Genomic DNA, 23,361 nt, shown 5'->3' with positions numbered 1-23,361 from the left:
GGTCGAGGCTCCATCCTAGAGGTTTATCCTATATGTTCGAGGCATGTAGCCCACCCTTGTCCCGGAGTCGGGTCGTCTCCACAACACAGCTCCTTCATCCTGCGGTTAGGTTTGTGTGTCAGCAGGATGGCAGGGGCATACACTCCTGGGTCTCACCTGCAGCGTAGCCTAACATCAGAGCCTTGGACCCGGGGCGGCTCATTGGACAAGGACACCGACAAAAGTCTGGTTATAAATTCAATTAAATGAACTCAACTGAAGTCCCCGGCTGATACAAAGATTAGTCTGCAAATATTTGGCAAAAAATCTTAAAGTAAAGATAATTGACCTGAGAATTGCTTGTTGTGAATGAGGAGAACAACATAATGGAAAATGTTAAAGATGGTAGATCACGTGACTCATGACATCAAGGCCTGACAACGAACCCTGAACACGCTATACAGTCAAGGTTCAATGTAATATGCATAGCCCCTTGTTAAAAGTAAAAGTCTCAGAGGGCTTCACAAGCCCCGCATTATACAAAGTCCCCTAGCTATAAGTCCTCTCTTGCCACAGTATAGGCCCTCGCTACACGGCGCCCCCTGGTGCCCATTTGTTCCAAATGTCCACGTGGAGCCCTTTGATCACGTCTGCCTCGGTCAAACACTCGGTTGGGACACATTGGTCTGGGTTGGTGTTTTCATAGGGGGAAAAGTCAGATGTGTCTTTAATGAATGGTTAGATGAGACAACAATGTGTGTGGTAGAAGTTTGGTGAACAATTTCATGAACACACAAAAAAGCGAAAACAAAACGATTCCAAAGATAGATGAGGATGGTAGAAATAGATGACGTCGACATAGATTAACATGCAACGTTGGCACAAAGGAATATAATTATTTTAGGGAAGAAGTAAGGATAGTGAAAAGGCTAATAACAATAATGATAATGGTGTGATTAAAACGTAGGCTACCACAGGCGCCTGTGGATTCAGGATCTTGAGAAAGACCCCACTAGGCTGTTTTATTCGGAACTAAACCCCGGATATTATTTAATTAGCCCCGAATATAATTTTTGGGAAAAAAATTATAAAATATATATATTTCAATATTTGGTAACAATGGAATGCATTAATTCAATTCAGTCTAGAAGTGATGAAATGATTCTAGTCACCAATGGTAGTTCGGTTATTTTGAAAGAAACATGGGGATTCCAGGGACATCTCAAAATAAAGTAGCCTAGTCCTTCTAGATAGTCCTTCTGGCAAGAGAATAAACAGTTTAAAAACATAACCATACTGTTTACCACCGCAAGTGAATGAACCTATCTTATCCCCAGTCAGATCCATATATATAAAGTTCCATTCAAGTTATTTCAGAGTAAAATGAATACAAGTGAGCATACAACTCACTTGTATTAATTTAACTCTGAAATAACCTGAATGGAACTTTTTGGGGATAAGCAGCACAGCAGTCAGGTAGCTATTTAAAGCTATAATAAACTACTTATTTTGTTTATTTAGGTAAAGCATTATGAAAAAAAACACCAACGACCAACACTCCAGCTCTGGGTCTCCCTCCTTATCCGGGGCCGAGCCATTGAGTCATATGCAAAACACACACACACACACATATATATATATATATACACACAAGCACACACAGACACGCACACAAACACATGCTTACACACACACACACAGAGACATACTATCAATTACAATTTATATGTGTAAAATTGTAATTGTCTCCTAGCAAAGAACATGAGGCATATATATGTCTCCTAGCAAAGACAAACCCATACTGTATAAAGTAGCTCTGTCCGACAGGTGTTAACAATATCCTTACAGATTTAAGGCTTGTATGTACTGGAAATGACTCTGATTAAACCTTCAGACGGACAATACTTTAGCCAGTACTAGTTGTTTCTGTTATTTTGGAAGGTGTGTCTGAATAAACTCATTCTGAATAAACTCAACACATTTCTGTCAAATACACAATCCTGTTTCCTGGTTATAGCCCTTGCACATAAACGTGCACACACACACACACACACACACACACACACACACACACACACACACACACACACACACACACACACACACACACACACACACACACACACACACACACACACACACACAGACAGTATTCAAATACAGGACATAGAAATAAATGAGCTTGCAGCAAAGCAGGTGACTCCCTCTTATATTGCCTCTCAGACAGCTCCCTTAGAAAACAGCTCGAAAATAAATGGCCTTTGCCCGGCCATATCAGTTTGAACCACTTTTCGGGGAAATAGAATAGAGGTACATAGAATAGACATAGACACGCATAAGAAAACAGTCAACAGACATTATCATTCGTAAGGTTTGCTTTCACTGGCACAGCCACCGGGTATATTGAGGTTTGTTTCGTTTCCTTATTGAAAGTACTTTTTGGTCCAGCATGCCGGTAAAAAGAAGAAGTCACTGTTGTCTGTTCTCGTTTTATAGTTCTTTGTGCTGATTATGGCTGGAGTGTTGGGAGCCAATGGAAAATGAGTTTATCAATGTGTAACAACAGGAGAGGTAGGGCCTGGTGAATTGTGGACACTGTGAACTCACAATGTGACTCAGAGCCACCAGGAACACAGACCTAATCATTTGTTTACTATGCTTACAAGAGCAAGACAAACGACTTTCTGAGGATTTATTTTGGTTCGAAGGAGGTCCCTTCTGACTCTTTAGGATCTCTAACCATGGTAAGTGTTTGGAAGTTCATACTTTGTAATTCCTTTAACGCGATAGAAGTTTAAATGTTGTTTGCCCTGTCCCTGCATGTTTCCTCAAGCAAATGATAAGCAAATTGCTGTTCTTATCTTTATGCCTCATGTTCTTTTATGAGTGAACTATTTAGTTGCTTTATATGTAAGCCTGTATGAAATACATTTACAGGCAGGTATGTGGGCTTATCTTATATGTCTTGTCTAAATGATACACAAAAAACTAAATCTGCCAATATTTGGTGGTTGAAAAAGGCTTGTTGGGTATCTGTTTAGTTATGAATATGTTTTGTTCTATAGCAGGGGTCACCAACCTTTTTGAACCGATGATACTCATCTATGTGAAGACACTGATCATGTTAATGATTTCTCACAATAATTATCAACAATGACTTAAAAAAGGTGGGAAAGAGTTGTTCAAGAATGAGTTGTGCTATTTTAGAACAGGCCTGCGGACACCTCATATTGTCCTGGTGCCCGCGGGCAATGTGTTGGTCACCCCTGTTCTATAGCAAGTTAGCACAAAGCTACAAAAGTGCTTAACAGATGAAAATAACGAAAATGGTTTACAAAACAACACAAGAAAAAACAGAGCAAGAAAAACAGAGCTAGCTGCTCAATAAAAAACATCAAGTTTAAACTGCCATTTTTCTGAATCACGTCATTGGATTGACTAAATTGCATCACTTGAATGATAAAATCAGCCAATCAATTCGGAGCACGTCAATGGACACATCCTATCATAACATTAACTCTTAAAGGGCTCCTATTTTACCACCAGCTGGGATGATGAGTGCCGTTACCTATCAGTGACGCCAGAGATATTCACCCACTTAATCTGGTTGCACAGTCCCACTTGTCATTGTGTAGGGAAAACGTTAAAGCTGCCTTTAATGGCTCATCAGCCTTCAAAAACACGTGAAGGAAATGTTTTATATACGATTGTCAAAAGTTGGAAACAAAAAAAAAGAAAAAAGTTAAATTTCTTCATGTCCATTTTGGCATATTGTTAATAAAAATATATTAAACAAAAAAAAAATACGTGAAGGAAAAAATGACAAAAAAGTGCACACCCAAGCAGTGTGAGGGTGCAGAGGTTGTTCAATACCAAGGGCTTGAACTCTATTCTCTCCTTTGGTTTTACCTCTGCATTATTTCAGGCTAATTACGAGCCTCAGGCCCCAGCCGCTGTCTCCTCCTCTAAGATGGAACAGGTGCAGGGTCAGGTGAACGAGGTCAAAGTTATCCTGAAAGACAACATCGACAAAGTGTTGGAGAGGGGGGACAGATTAGACGACTTGATGGATAAAACCGAGGACCTGCAAGCAACTGTGAGTATTGGAGTATTGACGAAGGCTGTGTACTTTAAAGTCACAGTGTTTTGACCAATAGAACTCACGAGGAATTCAATTAATAAAGAGTCTTTCACTGACAATTATGACGTTATATTTGTTTTCGTTTGCAGGCGGACACTTTTCAGAGGACGTCCACTCGCGTCGCCAGAAAGTACTGGTGGAAAAACATAAAGATGATGATTATAATCGGAGTGATCGTGCTAATCATTTTAATCCTCATCATTCTCTTTGCCACCAAAACTATATAGCAGTAGCTTCTTTTGATTTTTTTCAAAGAAACTAATTCACCAAAGGCTTAATTAGCTCAAGCATAGTTCTGAAAGAACATCAAGACTCATCACACCAATAACGAAGATATTTGTACAACTTGTGATGGACAAGTATTTGAAACTGTAAGGACTGTGATCTTTTTTAATGTAAGCATATCAAAGATGAAAGGTCGAACTGCTGTCTGACCTCAGAGCTATGTATAAAAGTGGGCATTACTGTACTCCATGAACTAACTTCACACTCCAATACTCGATCTTTGGTGCAACATAGTGATCCAAAAGGACACAACCCCAGAATGTTGTATTTATTTTTTATTATTCCACGTGTTATGTTTGTGTCCATTCCACTGTATATAAGTAAACAAATACTGCTTAAATCTGTAACAATGTATATATTATTATAACTACAATGAGGACTACGATGGCAGGTAACTGATTGAATGTTTCCCAGCACAAAAATCAATAATATCTTATTGGCTTAGCTTATCCAGTACATACTGCCATTAAGAACTGGTTGATGCAAAAAGTTGATCACTTGAAAAGGAAAGTGGTGTCTTTCTTAGTAATCCTGTTTTTTGCGCACAAAAACCCAGCAAAAAAGTCAAATCTTTGACGAATAGAATAAAATAAGGATAGTGATAAAATGATGTGATTGGAGGACCACCTCTGAATTAAAAACAATGGACTGAAAACCTCTGACTGGATTCTTGTGCCTCCTCAACACCACACGCCATCCGTTGCCCCCCCGCGCAGATTCTTCTTCTACCGCCATCTTGAAGCCTGGAAAAATAAAAACAAACAGAGATGCCTTCAGGCCGGGGATGAACGTCAGACAAGCAGGGCCTCAGCCACAAACCATAGGAACCCCCTGTATTTATCAAGGTCAATAATCATAGAGGAGAAACTGAGGACCACTCTTAGAACACGTTTTAAGATTTTAAACCACCATAGTTAGTCCATAAGCTAGAAATCCCAGCGTACAAAATGGTAGTTGTCAAAGGAGGCCAGAGTACTCAATTGAAGTACTTATTTACTAAAAAAGATACACATTTATAAAAAACATTACATGCAAATTTCTGCAGATGTAGCGGTACTTTCTAGATTCGTCCGTGTTTTACATATATTAAAAAAAAGAGAATTTGTTAGAGAGGGACATTAACAAGGTTTAAAAGAGAGCGAGTCTTTTCCTCTTTCCTGTCAGTAACACAAAGCAAAATGACAAATACAGGTACAATTACATGAACCAAGGCTTCGTGTACACGTCCATGTACCGACCAGGTTTTAGCTCATGGACTACAGGCTATTACTGCTACAAGTGGCGCTAAATAGAGAAAGCAAGCATTTAAAAAAAGATACCATTAGGAATACATTGTTTTGAATTAAGAAAAAGCAACTGGAAAGTCCAAAGAATGCTGTACGTCTAGAAAAGCAAATCAGTTATATAGTTAACCATTACATCTGGGGGAAGGGATTGGCAGTACAAGGCCTGCAAAAAAATTAACAATTACATACGATTACTTAATTCTTTTTTTTTTTACATTTACATACAATAAAATAAATAAAATACAACAGCTCAAACTGAAAAGAAATGACAACGTCAAACTGGTGGGGGGGTTTCTCCCCTCCCCCCAGAATTAAAAGAAAAACAAAAATCATTATTTGTGATTTCAGTTTAGAAATGCGGATACAGGGTGTAGGAGGACCATACCAAATGGCGGCATTCGAGAGCCTATGCCTCTCGTACCCCGTCCGCACTGAGCGGGCACAGAGTATCTGGGGGTGGAGCTGGTTCGCCTGCAAGGAATGTCCGCTGGCAGGTACAAACAAGGTATGTGAGAGTTAGGAGACAAAACACACTTCTGGGAGCTCTTTCTGTCATTCTTTTTCCATCCTTAACTTTTTTTGGGCTTTTGGCATCCATTTTACTGTAGTAGTAGTAGTAGTAGTAGTAGCAGTACGTTACCTGTTAACTCTACAGTTAAAAGAAAGACAACACAAAGATGCACAACGACAGCAGCAGAAGGCCGGCTATGTTAAAAACTAGTTGTCAAGCACATGAGGGTGCGGAGAAGAAAAAACACAGGCAGAAAATGAATTAATCAAAACGGCAAAGATAACACGTTAATGTTTTACCGTACGACAAATATAAACATGACGTGTTTCCGTCAAACAGACACGACTATGACTGGGAGGGGTTGGCGGTACGGCCGTGGGGATGGCACGTACCTTCTTGGAACAGGTGTGGCCGTGCCGTGGCGTTAATACGGTTTGTAGCTGTTCTGGTGGCCGCCTCGTCGCGGCGACTTGCCGTATCCGCCCTCCGGATCTGAACGGACATTTTGTAAAAGACGTTGACAACATTTCCGTTGGCGCAAAAAAAATTACCAGATTTTTCCGTCTCCCTCTCGGTTCCAGAAGCACGACTTACTGTCGTAGTCACCGTATCCGCCGTAGTAGTTGTTGTAGCCCGAGTAGTCGTATCCTCCGCCGTAGCCGCCGTAGCCCTGATTGTTGTAGCCGTAGTTACCGTAGTTTCCGTACCCTTGGTTGCCATAGTTGTCGTAGTCCTGGTCCCAGTGTTGACTGGGTCCTGTAAAGAGAGGCACTGCTAGAAGAGGAATCGATGCCTGAAGCCTGAGGCACATAATCATTTGACCTTTACTATAGTATAGTGGAAATAACAGCTTTGAATACACTAATCCTTAAGGAAAAACTGTTGCTTGATCACTGGTCTAACATATGAAGGCAATTGTTATAGAGAGGAAAAACAACCAGAAATGAGTGAAAAATGCAATTTGAAGCGATGAATCTGGTTTTAGTCATGGTTTACAGTGGGCGGTAGATTTACTGACCCCCTCTTCCCCGAGGTCGGGAGCCGTAGCCCCCTCGGCCCCCCCAGTGCTGCTGCTGCTGGTACTGCTCCTTTGACATCGCCACCTTGATCTCACACTGAACAAGTGAACAAGAACACCACCCAGGTTACAACCCATCATTCAAATAGAAAGTACCCAACGTTGATGAATGCTGTTTTTTTCTGTCCCATATCATTTCGTTCACAATAATACCGGCATAACTTTGTACATAAGATAAAAGTGGCTCATCATGATATTAAAGTTTTAGCGGCATGATCACGTGTTGATGCATTTGCAATGCATATTACTCAAGCATGCAAATAGCCTTCAGCTTTCTGGTCCCCAGAATGAAACAAGCAGCCTGAAGGCAAGAGCAGGCCGTCAGCCTCTGACGATGGAGTTATTTTTAATGACAGTTCTAATGTCATTTAAATTCTAATGACACCATTAGAACTACTTTATGTTTATTTTTTTGATTTATGTTGCCCCTATTTGCACTAATAAATGCTACTGCAACTTCCAATAAATGATTGGGCAGTATTAATATCATCATGAATATCGTTTACGCAAATTACCCTTCAGTATTATTTTAAGGCTGTGTCCCCAACCCCTTGTTCAGATAATAATCACTAAAAACAATACCTTTCTTTATAGTACATATCAAAATACGGAAAAACAGTACAGCAAAAAAAAGATCAAGCAGCATGGATATCATTTACAATAAAAGTGAGGGAGGGAGAGTAAAAGCTTTCCGACAACGCATTTAAAAAGTGAACAGATGGGTTTTAAGAAGACGAAAGAAAGATAACCAAAGAGCATCCACAGCCCTTGACAACCCGCTGCAAGGTGCACAAACCATGTACAACCTTCCTTTTAGTGCGACCCAAGTTTGTTTCTTAATTTGCAAATCCTATACTACATGTAATTTCCCTCTCTTCAACCTTCTGTCCTGTCGATCTTCACTTAAACCCATTAGAAAGGCACAAAGGTCCATGACACTCGAAAAAGGCCTCAACCAGACTTTTAAAATGTATGTAAACACCTTGACCCGATGTACTTCTGACCAAAATCGGTACATGAACGGACAAGCGAGATCGGATAAGAACACCTAGATAACTCGATCATAGTCCGATCTCTGCCTGCATGTAAACCCGCATCGTATCTTGTATGGGATTTCGCGTTCTGCGCATGCTCGAGATCTTGCGGCCGGGGGACGTGAGCCGGAAGTAGAAGGAGACGGTAGTCATGTTGTTGTCGCCATAGACGTATCAACAATTCGTATTTCTTTATAAATATCAATATTTAATTATTTTTTTTATATGTTTATGGTTGTCGCCGTCGGGAAACGAGAAACGGCGATTTATTTAAAAAGGTGACGCAGAAGATGGAAGCCGGTTTCATGCCGTTATCCCCTATAAGAAGTGTATCATCATCAACATGCATCCAGTACACACTACGCTTCGATTTCACCCAAGGCTGAAATAAAAGTTCATGTTTTCCTAAACGTTGGTCATCAACAAGGTTGTAAAGCACTAACTTCGTCAATATTAAAAAATAAATACAAAAGCACTAACTTCGGCAATATCTGTCAAAATAAACGTTTTTTTCTTCTGACGTGTATACGATCTTTATTCATTCATTGCGCCGCGACAGAACTGACGGGGATATTCTCTGATATTATGAATCTTAAAGAGTCGGGTTCTCCAACTCTCTGGAACTTCCACAACAAAGACTAGTAGTGGGGGTTATCTCGGCCATGGTGGAGAAGGAATTGGGGGAAAGGAACTTTGGCTTTGACTCTCTGAAGTCCAGATTGAAACGCTACATGGAGGAGAAAGGGATTGTTGCCGTATGCGGGACAGCTGTCAGTTCACTTCGGGTCCATGTCATTTCTCCAACGCTCCATTGTTCTGACCTCTCGGTCGTATGCGGACTCCTCCGGCTGGACTCCTCCCGCTGCTCCACCGCCAGAGGAGTCCGCATACGACTGAGAGGTCGGAACAACGGAGCGTCAGAGAAATGACATGGACCCGAAGTGAATTGACAGCTGTCTGCTGAAAACATCTTTCTCGAATGCCGCCTGAGTTTGTTGTTGCTGGGACGTAGAGGTAAACCGGAAGTGGCTCTATAACCACTTGTTGAAAGGGCAAAAGCACCAACTAGGGTAGCGGATTCAGCCATGCTCCGGCCATTATCCGATCTCTTAAAGGCCGTGTACGTTCGGATAATTGACACGGTCTGTTCGAGTAGCAAAATCGGTATAAGGCTTAATCCGATCTAGCTGTCCCTTGTAAACGCACTGACTGACTTAAGGAGGAGCGTAAGGAGAGCTGGTGCACCTTGCTGAGGCCGATGTTGTGGTACTTCTTCTCCATGATCTGCTTCACCGTCTCCTCCTCTTTGAACGTGATGAAGCAGAAACCTCTCCGCTTGTTGGTCTTGTTCTCCATCGGCAGCTCTACGGCCTCCACCTGTTTAGATGTTACAACCACAGCAACCCTTCAGAGGCAGGGGGTGTTCCTTAACGACGGGATTGATGAGAACAAATACGTTTTCAAATAAGGCCTAACACCTTTGAAGTGGCTTTAAATGGCTAATCAACCTAACACCATGTGGTAGCCTAGAGGCCCTTTAATACTGCATTCCTTTCCCTGCGTTATACAACTTTCTATCCTGCAGTGCATTCTGGGAAAATGCACTACCATCAAAAGACACATTAGAGAACTCATGATTAGCCTGCTAATGGGATACAGCCATGATAAAACATGATGTATATTAAAGATATCCCTGTGTATATCTAGGCCTACCTCTCCAAAAGCACCAAAGTACTCCCTGAGTTTCTCCTCTGGGGTGTCGGGAGAGAGACCGCCCACAAAGACCTTCCTGATCGGCTCCTTGCTCTTCATGGCTTTGGCCTTCTTGGGGTCGATCACCTTCCCGTTAAGTTTATGATCCTTCTGTGTGACCACCTGAACAGCAAGACGCACCGGTTATTTAGTCAACACACAGTCACACACTCGAAATCTGTCCATTTGTGTAAAAAAACTCACATTCACATATGTAACAACAAATGGATAGCGCACTTGTTAACACAGGCTATCCCTAGACAGTGTCCTAGGCTATCCCTAGGCAGGATAGGACCTGGGTGCGATCCCTTGAGCAAGAAGACCCCTACCTGCTCCTCAATAACAGGTAATGACATGCAAGTTGCATTGGATACATAGTCGTAAATATGACTGAATATTAGAACAGTTGGAATGTCCCCAAACTCGTAATATGCCCTATAACTAGGGCTTGGTATTGCCAGGTACCTCACAATTCAATTCAATTTGATTCTTTAGGTCTTGATTCGATATCGATTCGATTTGATATTGATCCGATCGATTCAATAATACGTGCAGATGACAAAACCTAAATATTATTTAGAATGAACCATTTCAAAATGAATTAACCATTTGATTGTGCTTTAACTAGCAAAAGGGGAATACAACTTTGTATGGAATTGTTCCTGAGCTAAACTTGCAGCATTAAAGTAATAATCATAACATGGACAAATGTGAAAGGGCATGTACATTTACGCAAACTTGCATGTAGATTACAATGACTGAGTATGCTTCTTCTTTTTTTAATGGAAATAATTGATTCAAAAAAAATCTGAATCGAGAACAAATAAATTGCAGTGCGTTGTTGAATCGATATTTTTACCCAGCCCTACCTGCAACTAATAAAAAAAAATAGACCTTATTGTTTCTGATTGCTACAAATACTCCTCTTTTCATAACCCTCTTTTCAACATGCACCACCAAGAGTAGTAGTACAAGTGACTGAATCCATGCTATGTTCGTTCTGAGCCTCACCGGGAAGTCGCTTTGGGATAAAAGCCTCGTCAAAAGGACTAAATGTGAAGAGTCAATGTAAAAAGATATGCATGACGCAGGAGTGAAGCCCCCCATTCACCTTGTCAACACTGTCCGCCTCCTTGAACAGCACGAAGCCGAAGCCCCTGGAGCGGCCGGTCATAGGGTCCAGCTTCAGAGTGCAGTCCACCACCTCTCCGAACTTGGAGAAGTAATCCTTCAGGTCTTTCTTGGTGGTGTCCCAGCTCAGCCCCCCCACAAACATCTTCCTGTGGAGATAAGAATCGATGCATGAGGATGAACTGGTGGAGAGGGAGGGATGATGGCGGTGTTGGATGTTGGTTTGAATTGGAGGCTTTTCATTCTGAACCACTGTGCTTGCAAAGGGAGAAGAAACTAAAAACATTCAATGGAAAACTAAGCTTGGGAATTGTCCAAAAAGTTTGAACTGCAACAGGGAATATAAATGTAGTTGAGGAAAATAGACACAGGGTAAAGGGAATAATATTATTAATGGATATACAGTTAAATTTCCTCCCTACATTTCCTTATTCCATTATGCCGAGCTGGGAGGAAACCAAAATCTATATGATTGACATTGCATGTTGAATAGGCATATTCGTATTATAAGACATGTGCAAGTCTACTCATGAAAAATGTTCAGGTAATAACAATTGATGCTTGACATGTGTGATGATTGACATCGTCATGGTAGCGCGTTTTTGTTGTCACCACAGGTGGCATTAAAAAAACCGTTGGAAGGATTACAATTTACTGTTTTCATTAAAATAAGACACTTAAACAATCAACCACCTTCCTTCAATTGCCCCTTATAGTTTTCGCATATTTCAACATTGTGTGAGTGCAGACTGTTACACCATCCTTCGTTCATAATACCGGCACACTCGCATTTCAGTGGACATAGCCGTATTCCTCTGAGTGTTTAGATATGACATTGCTCTAAGCCGGTACTAACATTTCTTACATGAATGAGTCGACATATAGTTGAACGTTAAGATAAGATATGGCTCTCAGGTTAACATGTCTAACATGACGTCTAGTTTCCTTACCCTTGGTCCTCTTCGTTTTTGCTGGCATCAATTTTTGATCCCTCGGACTCGGCCCCTGCTAGGCCACTGTCAGCCGTGGCAGACATTGCTTCGTCGTTGCTCGCCTCTCCATCTTCCTCCATGGTCATCATGGTCGGGTCATCTCCGAATTCAAGGTCCTCCGACATGACAGGCTGTGGTTGTCCTCGGTGATGAAGAACCGCCTCTGTTATTTAGGATAACGACTAATAAAGACTGTCGCTCCTTGTGGCTCAAGTTAGCAAAATTAGGGACCTGACAATATGCTGCGGTTGTCGGTTAATGGTTTTGTACGTTTAAAAGACGGAGCTGTTAAAAATAGGTTTTCTTATTTAGAAGCTGATATTTAATATAATTAGGAAACTGGAACTCAACTACCATATTATCCGTAAGGTTTTCCTCTTCTCTCCTCTTCCTCAGCTGCCGTCAGTTGATGATTCTAAACTTTCAGGTCCGTCACCGCCCCCTGGTGGTTCAGGGGTACAATCCTTTGTATTTTCAGACATTCGCTTAAAAATGCGAATTACTTTCTTAAAAAACCGACTATCAGCAATTGTCACTTATGTGTTTTGCTTATAGTCATATCATAAGTATAATTAATAAGTATTTATCAATTATTATTATTATTATATATTACAATTATGCTCCACATTATTTTGCAAAATATGTCCTAGATGCCTCCCTTCTAAATTGTATTTAGATGGGATTGGGATGATTTCAAACAAAGTTATCCAGATAGGTATATATATCAACTAATAAAATAAATGAATCTCTGGCAAATTTGACCGACACTGTTGTACAACTGCATAAAATACTTTCTGAGGCGTGACTCTAAATTACACAATACCCTGGCCTTAACGCCTGCAGCACCCCGGAGTGTTTCACTGAGGTGAGCTGAGGGTGAAACACTTATTCAGATGACAGTTGACCCCCCCCCTTGCACAGTTGAAGTCCGCCTATCTCACCGTCACAGACGCACCCATTCTCTGTGTGGTGTCTGCAGTCAGGTCCCAGCCTGTGCCGACTAGCTGCAATGCTATATCCATAGATAGGCCTTAATACCATTAGGAACACCGCAGGACGGGCTTCGCTGTGAGCACGGTTCGGTTGGTACGCGCTTTCACCCTCGTCTTGTCATTACAGGCTAACGTTTTGACGCCCAGGCTAGCGTCAGCTAAGCTAACTAGCTGCAGATTCTTTCAGAAAACATGGCCACTGTGGCGATTCCAGCAAATACCACAGCACTGTTGCTGGATATTGAGGGGACAACAACACCGATAACCTTTGTTAAGGTAAGTTTCTATTTTTGTGACGATCACATTGCCCGGGGGGCCTTGTTAACCCACAGTGGGGGACCTGTAGTTTCCATTGTATCCCACGTTTTTGCAGAGTGCCACCATGCATGCACGCTGCTTTTGAATGACGTTAAGCTCTTGCTAGTACTGTCCTTAATAATAATACTATATGTATACATAGGGAGACATTAGTGTACGGTTAAAGCATGGGCATGCCAATGGCAGTTTCCATACCGAAAGGGTCGATCTGCAAAGAAGAGGCGCATTGTTCTGCACAGTACAAATACTGGTTAATAAAAGGCTAATGGAACAATGACTGTCAGGCCGAGAGCTATCATCTGCAAACAAATTCAAAGTCTGAATTTAGAGGAACCTGTCTATGGGGTAATATTGAAGCACTTCCACAAGCTTGAGAAAGCATTATATAATGGAAATTAAGAAACGCTAAATGTTTTTAAAAAATGTATGTTGGATAAATGTATTATGCATCTTAAGACTTGCCACTGTGCAGAAGTGGGCGAAGCCGTTACAAGCTGGCCAGGGCATTCATGCTCTGGAGGTCGTCGTTTTTATATGGTTTCTGAGATAAGATAAAATGCTTCCAAAAAATCGATCAAATCAAACAACTGCATGTTTGTACTTGCAGGATATCTTATTTCCATACATCAGAGATCAACTTGAAGATTATCTGTCAACCCACTGGGAAGAAGATGAGTGCAAACAGGATGTTCATCTTCTAAAGAAACAGGTAGAGTTGTTGGAGAGACGGGCAAGTCATATTAACTATTCACCAGCTACCATGGCTAATGGAGGTTGGACATTAATAATTCATAATATTAATAAGAATTAGTCATTTCAAAATCTGTAAACTTCAACACACATGGATGTTCTTAATTCTTTCTCCATTGAACAGTTGATCTTTTGTACATATCTTTCTGAAATTCCATACATTCTTATCATAGGGCGACCCAAGTGGGACGCTCCCATCCCTTGCAGTGTCAATGCTATACTCCACCATTTTAACTCTACAATATTCACTCCTTCAAACTAGCATTTTAACCCTTTATTTCTGTATTGAATGCAGGAACCGCAGCTGTAACCAGTAAAAGCAAATGCATTCAATTTACATTAAGCCATTTAAGCCATTAAAACAGGGGATTAATGGCGGAAAACATTTAAGCCACGCATCTGAACTGGAGTAGCTACCCAAAAGTTCAAGTGCAGTGCGACCACTTTTTCAAAATGCTAAGAATAATACTATGCTAAAAGTAAAGCCTTTCCTCACGTTAGCTGGAGGAGGACCTCCGGCAGAACCGGGCGTGTCCCGTGCACGTGCTTGACCAGACGGTGCACACGGACGAGGAGAAGGCCATCCACGAGGTGATGGAAAACGTCCTGTGGCAGATGGCGGCTGACAGGAAGACCACGGCGCTCAAGCAGTTCCAGGGTCACATGTGGCGGGCGGCTTACTCTGCAGGGAGAATCAAAGGCGAGTAAGTAGAAGAGCCAGAGGTTTGCATTGATTTTTTACACAGACACAAAACTTGCTTGTTGTGGAGGCAAATTGCACTTAAAGCTGCTTCATCTAGTTTGTGTATAAACATATGGGGGGGAGGGGAGTAAAGTTATTTTTCGATACACTGGAGAAGTTGTTATTTTAACAGATTATTTAATTCACAGATCTCTAAATATGAATGATTTTGTGACTCTGTGTTTGTTGTGGAGTTCAGAGCTTTGCATCTGTTTATGTATATATGTGCTGCAATTTTTGCTTCTGCTTTCTGTCAGGACGGCGGTATTTAAAATTCATGCATGAATTTGCATGAATCCTGGTGAGTTCCGATGGTGTAACCGTAGGGTTTTGTTCGTGTGTGTCGTTACCAACAGAATGTATCAGGATGTAGTTCCGTCTATTAGAAGTTGGAGGAGACACGGCCTGAAGGTGTACATCTACTCCTCTGGAAGCGTGGAGGCCCAGAAGCTTCTGTTTGGATACTCTGTGGAAGGAGATGTTTTAGATGTAAGTCGGCTTGCAGCACGAGCCATACACCCGACACAGTCATTCCATTCATGAAGAGGAGCGCTGCATATAGACAAGCGTTTATGTTCAGATTGTGCATATATTTCACAAGGTCATGAACATCTACACCTTGCATTGACATAGATCATTGATAAGATGCGCTAAGCCAAAGAGTCGAGGAAGATAATCAATGTGAATTATAATGACATTATATAGCGCGTTTTTATATAATGACGGATGTGAAGATGGCATCATTGTGATTGGGAAGTGCATGGAATTAAGCTACGCTTGCGTTGCGTTTTTGGGTGAATTTGGGGTAGGCTGAGAACACTAAAACCATATGATAAAAATTACGTTGACTGCCAAAAAAAGTGCTATACGAATGACCTACTTTTTAGTTAAAAGGATTTTCGTTATGCATAAGAGGTTAAATCCAAACAAAAAGTGCACCAGTCAGTTGAATTCCTTGGAAGAGCTGGGTCTCTGTTTTCTTTAATGAATACAATGTGTTCTCAGTTTTTTATCTGTTGATGTTCTTCTTCCCATGGCAGCTTTTCGATGGCCACTTTGATACGAACATCGGACTCAAGGTGGAGGGTAAAAGCTACGAGAGGATCGCTGAACGGATTGGTTGCCCGCCTGAAGAAATCACATTCTTGACGGACGTCTCTAGAGGTGGGGGCCAGTGTTTTAGCTCTCTCTGTAAACTTTATTTACCAGATAATCTGTTCATTTATCACTTGTGAGTGACTCTGCCTTTTTGTTCAGGCGTTATTAAACCTACACAGTGTAGTGGTTTTTCTTTTTTTCAAAATGTTTTAAGTATGAACGGATACATCCTAGATTCCACCCGAAAAAAGTACGAAAATGTACACACGACGTCAACGGCTCAAATAACCCAGGGGGATTTGTATTCCTCTCTCCTAAATCAATTTGTTCTAGGGAGGAAATCAAGTTTCAAAATAAAAAGCGATGACGGCAGCAGAAAAAAGATGCCCAGAGTGCACATTTTAAGTCCACTGTTGGCTTTAAATCCTGCCACAGCTGAGGTCTTTCTCAAACAAGCAGTTTCTTACTCTTTACTAAGTAACACTTTAGGGATGGACCGATACCCTAGTTTCTTAGCCCATACTGAGATTCATAAGCCAAATTGGGCCGATACATGACATGCATATAATGTATAGTCTCATCAAAATAGTTATCCCTTTGTGATATCACTATGTAGAGGTGTCCAGCAGCCAGAAGGGCTGGATTTATAGACTGAAACAACTGGTAATCTGCAGCCAGTAAGTCAGTCCGTGCATACATCTGAGTGGACACTAATGACTTTGCCGTTTTGAAAATCTGTCATCACAAGTGGGAGTGTTCAGTAAGATGTTTGCTGGATAGATAAGCAACGTTTGCTACAGTCCACTGGGTAGGCTGGTAGACTGATCTATCCAGCACACATCTAGTTGGACACTCCCACTTGTGATATCAGAAGAGGCCGATTTTTCAAAGCGCCTTGTAACGGCTAATCACACCCATACCTGGTGGTATAATGTCCCCTTCGATATCGGCCATTTTAGTATTCCATATTTTGGCCAATACCACTGATGTCCATCGTTGGCCCATGCATAGTCATTACTGTGTGTTTAACGTCTGACCTCGTTTTTCCCTGGGTGCAGAAGCAAAGGCGGCGGAAGACGCAGGGATGAACGTGGTGGTGGTGGTGAGGCCGGGGAACCTGGAGCTGAGCGAGGAGGAGCGGGGCCTCTACACACTCGTCACTTCCTTCAACCAGCTCCAAGTCCCGGGGAGCGTTTAACACTGACCCCTGGGAGGGAGAGAGAGGCTCGGTCTCCACGACCGCTAACCTCTCTCTCTCTCTCTCTCGTACTCAGTGACAGTCAAGATCAAACCAAGGGGACTACTAGCCACGCCTGGAACCCATCTCTAAGGATTTTTTTCTTTTTCTTTTTACATGATCGTCCTATTTAAATGTATGAGCACCGAATTCTTAACCTCAGAGTTAAGAAAGAAAATGGACCCCGGGTCCGCAATACCCTCTTGTGCCATGTGTTTAGTAGAAGTAAAAAAATAAATAAATTGTGAGTAGATTAAAGCCGTTGATAACCAACCAACCTATAGTGAATGCCCACAGCGTGCCAACTGTTCTAAATATACACCAGTATGATGGCTTCTTCAGGAGGGGTCACCTCCCGTCACACAGCAGAAGCTGAGTATGTTTGTACCACCAAGTGTTTGTCTAGCGTTTTTTTGTAATTCCCGTTTCTCTTCCACTCATGTACAGTTGTCGTGTCCTATAAACGTGTTTGAATGCGTTGTAAGGAATGTTGTCCATGAATAACCTCTTAAGAAATATTTTAATCCAGTTACGCAAACGGCATTGCATTTTCTTCTGATACTGATGAGAAAACAGATGCACCCAACAAAATAAAAGCGCACACACTTCAAAATGTATTTAAATGTGCTACTTGATATATGACAGTGATATCTGCCTAAGATTCGCCCTAATGTAATGGTTCTGTACCCGACGTCTAAATCCTGACCATACATGATTTGACGAAACCTTCCAATAAATGAATTGTATACTGAAGTTCTGTATTGTTGCATTGGCAAAACAATTGTGCTCATGTTGGATAATAAAACATACACTAAAGTCTCGGAGTAAATGTGGAATTGCCCACCATGGCCTACATAAAGATGATGCATAAGTCTGGAATATGCTTTCTTGAACCTGGTCTTTAGTTAGGACATTACCTTGAAGGTTGCGGTTTAACTTTGAATCTACATCTAGACAGCAAGAGGTATTTAGTTTGTGTGCTGTGGTAACTGTGGGACCCCAAAATATAAGCAAAGAATAATAAAATATACATGAAAAGTAGAAAAAATATATACATCTAGTAGGAGTGACCATTATTAATGAAGGGTTACGCTATGCGCCATTTGATCGTAAAACCCATAATGTAGACCAAACAGTCTACATAAAAAAATAGTATGCTTGAGTTGTGATACGCCAGATGATTTGAACATACCACAAACTAGTTCTCTCTTATTGGACTCAAAAGTAGCCAGGGTGATCCTGTGTTTGCATCGTGGTACCGGGGTGATTCTCCGACACCACAGAGAACCTGTCCGACAGGGTGACGGGCGGCTCTTGGTGCTCCATGCAGACGACATCGAAGTTGAAGTGGCGGAACTCCACAGATAACGTGCCGATGAAGGCCAGCAGGAACATGACCAGGCACCACTGCGTTCGCGCCCCGTGGAGATGATGACCCCGCAACATGAGGGAGAAGTCTGTCACATGTAACGTTTAGGAGCAACCGGGCAAAAATGGGATGAGTGTCATAATAGAGCATCGGTAATGGATTCGGTAATTGGTCATGGATTTTTAATTCTTCAAATCAGACGAACGACGTCAATGGGCAAACTTTTCCCGGATTTATAATGCGTAGAACTGGGTACATGTTGTAGAGAAGGTTTTTTCACAGGTGAATGAAGCAGTACTCTCTTCTGGTAAAACATTGCCAAGCTTGACGGGTCCCCTTTAAATCGCCCATATTTAAATCACTAAGTGTGATGTTGATAGCCATTACCCGCCATTTCATTTTCTCGTTTGTGACATCATAAGTGCAAGTGTGTCTACCCAGATTTATGATGAATTAAGGACCAACCAGGCCACAGAGTGGCCTTTACCAGCTGTAAGGTTGATCTATCATACATTCTTGCTGCATAGACCCATAGGGGGCCTTTAAGTTGAGTCACATAACCAGACATAAGGCATATTCAAAATGACCCAATAGTAAATAGGATACAGAGCAGCATGCTCAGGGTGATGGCCGCCGACAGCACGAAGCGAATGATGCCCAAGCGTCTTCCCTCGTTCCTCAGGTTGAGTCTGAGGGTGGCGATGGACTGCAGCCAGCAGAACACCGTGCCCAGGCCAAAGCTCAGGCCGGTGCCAGCGTTGTGAACGTCCTCGTCATTGGACCACTGCATCAAGAGGAGGTCGGGGTGAGGAGCCACACAGTCAACATGTGGCTCTCTCTATTGAAGGTATGGTCTTGAACAAAGACGTTTGATTGCCTCTTACTCTCTTTGTAGTTAAATGCTTACGGCATTGTTGAACAAAGGTGTGATGAAAAGGTTCCCTCCCTGACTAACCCAGATTAACCCCTTCATTCCTGGCCACAATGTTCTACTCTTGGTTCATGTTGAGCCTTGATAGAGCTGTAAACGTACTGTTACAGAACATTAATAAAACAATGTCTTAGATCTGCCTTGTAGTATGGAGGCCGCTATGTTACCTGGAAGTTGCCCACTAGTGTCATCCCAAAGGAGGCCAAAGAGAAGGTGATCAGGCTGGCTATGTTCAGCCAAGGCTTGCGTACTTTGGGCTTCAGCTGGAGGTATCTGAGGAATCCAATGAGGAATCCTAAACCGGGAAAAAATAAAGCTTTTTACATGAAAGAGTTGAAATGTGGTTACATTTTTGATTATACAGTGTCCTCGTTAGTTTTATTACACATGTAATAAGCAATGTAACAACCTGTAACATCTTGAATTTAAGATGAAACATAGTTCTGGAACAGTATAGCCATAGGCTACAATGGAACTTACTTTACACACATTCATCCTAACCCTAACCCTACTGTAGTTTCATACTGTCTTATAAAGGTATTTCATCACACAATACATAGTTGTGTAGTAAACCTGTAACAGGACACTAATATATTGAATTGACTAGTATTATAAATGATTATATTATTATGATACAAATATTAATATATATTGAATAGTAATTTAATGTAATGTATTCATTTTATTCATATACAATATAAACATATAAATGACCACTTTACCCATAAAAGCTGCCATATTCATAACTTGACTGAAGACACAGCTAGCGGGAGGTTGATTGCCTGCGATACTGAGAAAATAATATGCATTGAATACCATATTCAATGAATATGGTAGGACACCTTTATTAAATTATTCTCAAGCTAGACTAAAGCCCCTTAAGTTCTTACCTTATATACGGTGGAGATCTCTGATTATTACTACAAAATAAAAGTATTGTAAACAAATGGTTAAAAAGAACTGCAAGGCCAAGATACAGTATGATTTGAGGTGCCTTTACGTGTTTAGCCCTTACCTGCTCTGCCAACCCAAAGAGGTTATGGTGTCATATTGTCGAGCGATGAAATACCTATAGCAATATAAGTACATAGTTGCACATGAGAAATTCATCATTCCACCCTCGAAACAGGAGAAGTTTCCAAGTAGGGGCTATTTGTAAATATATAATAAAAATAATGATTTTATGCAGGAGTAGGTGTGAGTGTGTCTTTGCGTGAGTGTGTATGAGTGTGTATGAGTGTGTATGAGTGTGTATGAGTGTGTATGAGTGTGTATGAGTATGTGTGTGTGTGTGTGTGTGTGTGTGTGTGTGTGTGTGTGTGTGTGTGTGTGTGTGTGTGTGTGTGTGTGTGTGTGTGTGTGTGTGTGTGTGAGTGTCTTTATAAATGTAGGGGGTCTGTCCGAATGTAAAGGGTTACTTACACAAGTATGAGTCCAATGGCGGTGCATAATGAAAAGCATATGGGAAGAAATGCCCACAAGCTCCAGCTCCTCATCTTGCCTCCTCACAGCTGACTAACGAAACTGACAAAACCCACAAGCAGTTTGTACAGTGACATGTAATGGCAGGATAATAGACGTGTTACCTGAAAGTGAAAGCTAAACTCAATTCTGGGAAGTCAATTCCTGGCCTAAAACAACCTGGTCACTGGAGAGTAATAGCTATTAGTCAGCTCTCACGAAGCCTATGAAGAGAAATAACATCAAGCAGGCTGTCTTACCTGATAAAAGAACCTTTGTTATTCAACGCGGGAGGTTTTCAAGTGAGAGAAGCTTCGACACAATTCCTCGGCCCACATTTGGTCAGTGAAGAGCGATCAATTAAAACGTATCTTTGTATTATTTTGTCAGAGTGAGAGATGAGTGACTGGAATGTTATAGGTGGATAGAAAGATGGATACATTACCTTACCGTCAAACTTTCTCGTCATCCCGTAGGCAATTATTCTCGTTTAATATTGTTATTTTCTATCTATTTATTTATCCGTCACGTTAGCAGGTCGTCTTCATGTTTGTAGAATTGTCTGTTAGCGCTATTCCAAATTATATGTAGTTCGTTTCAGCTTCCGGTTTTCTGGTCGAGGGTTTACGCAGTCGAAGGGGATCAATTCCAGCTAACAGCTACAGAGCTCAAACTCCTGTTCGCTACTTGCAAACTGACGACAGCGCACTGGTTTGGTCTTACATTGAATAAGGCAAATGGGTCCGTTTTATTTGCTCCTCGAACTAAATACAAATTCATCCAACGTAGAAACGTTCAGGGGAAAACACAGGGGCGTTGCTAGACCTAGAGTTTTACTGGGGCACAGGCCCCCAACTGCCAACATTTTTTTTTTTACGTGTGCACAATATGAAATAGATGGATACAGAAGGTTATGTACGAGCTTCAAAATCATTGTCACTGTCATACTGTAGGCTATATTAAAGCACTGGTAAAGGTAAAGACGCAAAGATGGATTCATGAGTACCGTACAATTATATTTATTTCAACACATACACATCTCAAAGATTTACAAATAAGGTAACTGACAAATAAACAAAAAGTCTCTTTATGACCTTCACCTCTTTATCAGGAGAAGTCTACACATCTATATTTATTTAGAAGCTGTGTGGAAACAGCATAATCTTGCCAGAACGACATGTACTAAAAAGGCAAGAAACAAGGTTTAAAACTAATAGAATTTCTGACTTAAGGTGAGGTGGCTCATTGCCACCAATCAACCTGGAAAATGTTATAGAACCATCAAAGCTCTTAAATTAAACTAAATAAGGCCATACACTACTGCATAGAGCCTTTTTAAATGATAATTTTTTCACTATTAAGCTGTATCGCCGCGCCTTCATGGTGGCAAAGCGGTCAATAACGTGGCTTTGACTCACTTTGCATAGTTGCTCCTTTTCAATGGACAAAAGAGAAAGTTGGTGAAGCCTTCCTTGCCCCATGGTGGACCTAAGCCAGGTGTGGAGCCTTCTCGACACACTGAAAGATCGCTCACAACTACAACTGTTTACAGGAATTGTGAGTGCAATGATCTGAATTATCTGTGTCAGTGTTGGGAACATTGTTTGATCCAGTATGTTAAAAACACCCTGTATATCCATAATTTCCTTTTTTGTGTTAAGGAAGTTTTTGTCCACTAAAACTTCAAGTTTTGAATACAGACAATTTTTCATTCATTATTCATTTTCCGCGTGTGTGCGTGCACGCATGGTGTGTGTGTGTGTGTGTGTGTGTGTGTGTGTGTGTGTGTGCTATAAAACTACAGGCTACAGACGCTCAGTATTGAAAAACTGGTGCTAATTATATGGGCAACATTCTTTAACAGCAATCAAGTTGTCATTGTTTGTGTCAAACAAGTTGTGAATTTGTTGTAACGTTAAAAAAGGAGATGACTTACTCTGGGCTGTTTCCAGCTCCCGTGGTTTCCAACGAAACATGATCAACAAAAAAACAAGGAATTGAAAGCTGCTTACAATATGCCTAGGTTACATTAATTTCCCCTGATGGCAGCAATGTTCCACTTTCAGCTGGAATTCACGGTACATCAAAACCACACGTCTTCTTTAGATTTCAGTTCCCTTTATTTATTCACACAGTTCAGCAGCGGCATTTATTCAGAATCAGAGCCCAAATTAAAGCTGCATTTAGGGCGACTATCACTACCCAGCAGAAAAATAGATGCACTATAAATGGTTTTGTATAGCAGTCACGAACATGAGCATATTTGTGGAAATG

The 23,361-nt window shown here is 41.3% G+C and overlaps 4 protein-coding genes across 11 annotated transcripts; 2 read left to right on the top strand and 2 right to left on the bottom strand.

Moving 5' to 3' along the window:
• Nucleotides 1-2,449: 2,449 nt before the first annotated feature.
• On the top strand, nucleotides 2,450-5,060 carry si:ch73-234b20.5 (vesicle-associated membrane protein 8). Its single transcript, XM_030342069.1, has 3 exons — nucleotides 2,450-2,723; nucleotides 3,905-4,075; nucleotides 4,210-5,060. Exons 1-3 carry the CDS (start codon nucleotides 2,721-2,723, stop codon nucleotides 4,345-4,347), a joined length of 312 nt encoding a protein of 103 aa, XP_030197929.1. The 5' UTR covers nucleotides 2,450-2,720; the 3' UTR covers nucleotides 4,348-5,060.
• On the bottom strand, nucleotides 4,668-12,972 carry LOC115532341 (heterogeneous nuclear ribonucleoprotein D0). 3 transcript variants are annotated; one of them, XR_003974018.1, is made up of 10 exons: nucleotides 12,544-12,972; nucleotides 12,148-12,320; nucleotides 11,178-11,346; nucleotides 10,028-10,189; nucleotides 9,560-9,691; nucleotides 7,221-7,317; nucleotides 6,797-6,958; nucleotides 6,595-6,694; nucleotides 6,077-6,178; nucleotides 4,668-5,148 (listed from the first exon to the last, which is right to left on the bottom strand). XR_003974018.1 is itself a non-coding variant. In XM_030342060.1 (9 exons), exons 1-8 carry the CDS (start codon nucleotides 12,544-12,546, stop codon nucleotides 6,627-6,629), a joined length of 966 nt encoding a protein of 321 aa, XP_030197920.1. In that variant the 5' UTR covers nucleotides 12,547-12,972; the 3' UTR covers nucleotides 4,668-5,148; nucleotides 6,595-6,626. The 3 variants fall into 3 exon arrangements, 1 of the variants encoding a protein (XP_030197920.1); XR_003974019.1 differs by having other exon boundaries at nucleotides 12,148-12,972; XM_030342060.1 differs by lacking the exon at nucleotides 6,077-6,178.
• A 137-nt stretch (nucleotides 12,973-13,109) lies between these two features.
• enoph1 (enolase-phosphatase 1) lies at nucleotides 13,110-18,079 on the top strand. Of its 4 annotated transcripts, none has more exons than XM_030342061.1 (7): nucleotides 13,110-13,275; nucleotides 13,369-13,457; nucleotides 14,107-14,208; nucleotides 14,751-14,953; nucleotides 15,348-15,480; nucleotides 16,032-16,155; nucleotides 17,148-18,079. In XM_030342061.1, exons 2-7 carry the CDS (start codon nucleotides 13,374-13,376, stop codon nucleotides 17,285-17,287), a joined length of 786 nt encoding a protein of 261 aa, XP_030197921.1. In that variant the 5' UTR covers nucleotides 13,110-13,275; nucleotides 13,369-13,373; the 3' UTR covers nucleotides 17,288-18,079. The 4 variants fall into 4 exon arrangements, with proteins under 4 accessions (XP_030197921.1, XP_030197923.1, XP_030197924.1 ...); XM_030342063.1 differs by having other exon boundaries at nucleotides 13,131-13,275; nucleotides 13,359-13,457; XM_030342064.1 differs by having other exon boundaries at nucleotides 13,145-13,271; nucleotides 13,359-13,457.
• On the bottom strand, nucleotides 17,828-21,917 carry tmem150c (transmembrane protein 150C). Of its 3 annotated transcripts, none has more exons than XM_030342068.1 (8): nucleotides 21,538-21,917; nucleotides 21,049-21,150; nucleotides 20,642-20,695; nucleotides 20,517-20,546; nucleotides 20,349-20,416; nucleotides 19,794-19,921; nucleotides 19,302-19,479; nucleotides 17,828-18,783 (listed from the first exon to the last, which is right to left on the bottom strand). In XM_030342068.1, exons 2-8 carry the CDS (start codon nucleotides 21,120-21,122, stop codon nucleotides 18,545-18,547), a joined length of 771 nt encoding a protein of 256 aa, XP_030197928.1. In that variant the 5' UTR covers nucleotides 21,123-21,150; nucleotides 21,538-21,917; the 3' UTR covers nucleotides 17,828-18,544. The 3 variants fall into 3 exon arrangements, with proteins under 3 accessions (XP_030197928.1, XP_030197926.1, XP_030197927.1); XM_030342066.1 differs by having other exon boundaries at nucleotides 21,348-21,916; XM_030342067.1 differs by having other exon boundaries at nucleotides 21,533-21,916.
• Nucleotides 21,918-23,361: the final 1,444 nt, after the last annotated feature.

The sequence above is a fragment of the Gadus morhua genome, chromosome 19, assembly GCF_902167405.1.
Source record: "Gadus morhua chromosome 19, gadMor3.0, whole genome shotgun sequence".
NCBI lineage: Eukaryota > Metazoa > Chordata > Actinopteri > Gadiformes > Gadidae > Gadus > Gadus morhua.
This window is presented reverse-complemented; position numbering and strand designations above follow the sequence as displayed.

What these genes read in the sequence shown, in the direction of transcription:
- tmem150c (XM_030342068.1), bottom strand. Translation starts at nt 21,122, where the DNA reads ATGAGGAGCTGGAGCTTGTGGGCATTTCTTCCCATATGCTTTTCATTA. An exon ending in AGATCTCCACCGTATATAAG is followed by an intron (nt 20,417 to 20,516) that starts GTAAGAACTTAA and finishes TTATTTTCTCAG; the next exon opens with TATCGCAGGCAATCAACCTC. An exon ending in CACCCTGAGCATGCTGCTCT is followed by an intron (nt 18,784 to 19,301) that starts GTATCCTATTTA and finishes TACATGTGACAG; the next exon opens with ACTTCTCCCTCATGTTGCGG.
- enoph1 (XM_030342061.1), top strand. Translation starts at nt 13,374, where the DNA reads ATGGCCACTGTGGCGATTCCAGCAAATACCACAGCACTGTTGCTGGAT. An exon ending in CACCGATAACCTTTGTTAAG is followed by an intron (nt 13,458 to 14,106) that starts GTAAGTTTCTAT and finishes TTGTACTTGCAG; the next exon opens with GATATCTTATTTCCATACAT. An exon ending in TGGAAGGAGATGTTTTAGAT is followed by an intron (nt 15,481 to 16,031) that starts GTAAGTCGGCTT and finishes TTCCCATGGCAG; the next exon opens with CTTTTCGATGGCCACTTTGA.
- si:ch73-234b20.5 (XM_030342069.1), top strand. An exon ending in CCGAGGACCTGCAAGCAACT is followed by an intron (nt 4,076 to 4,209) that starts GTGAGTATTGGA and finishes TTTCGTTTGCAG; the next exon opens with GCGGACACTTTTCAGAGGAC.
- LOC115532341 (XM_030342060.1), bottom strand. An exon ending in CCGACCTCGGGGAAGAGGGG is followed by an intron (nt 6,959 to 7,220) that starts GTCAGTAAATCT and finishes CTCTCTTTACAG; the next exon opens with GACCCAGTCAACACTGGGAC. An exon ending in CGGATACGGTGACTACGACA is followed by an intron (nt 6,695 to 6,796) that starts GTAAGTCGTGCT and finishes ATGTCCGTTCAG; the next exon opens with ATCCGGAGGGCGGATACGGC.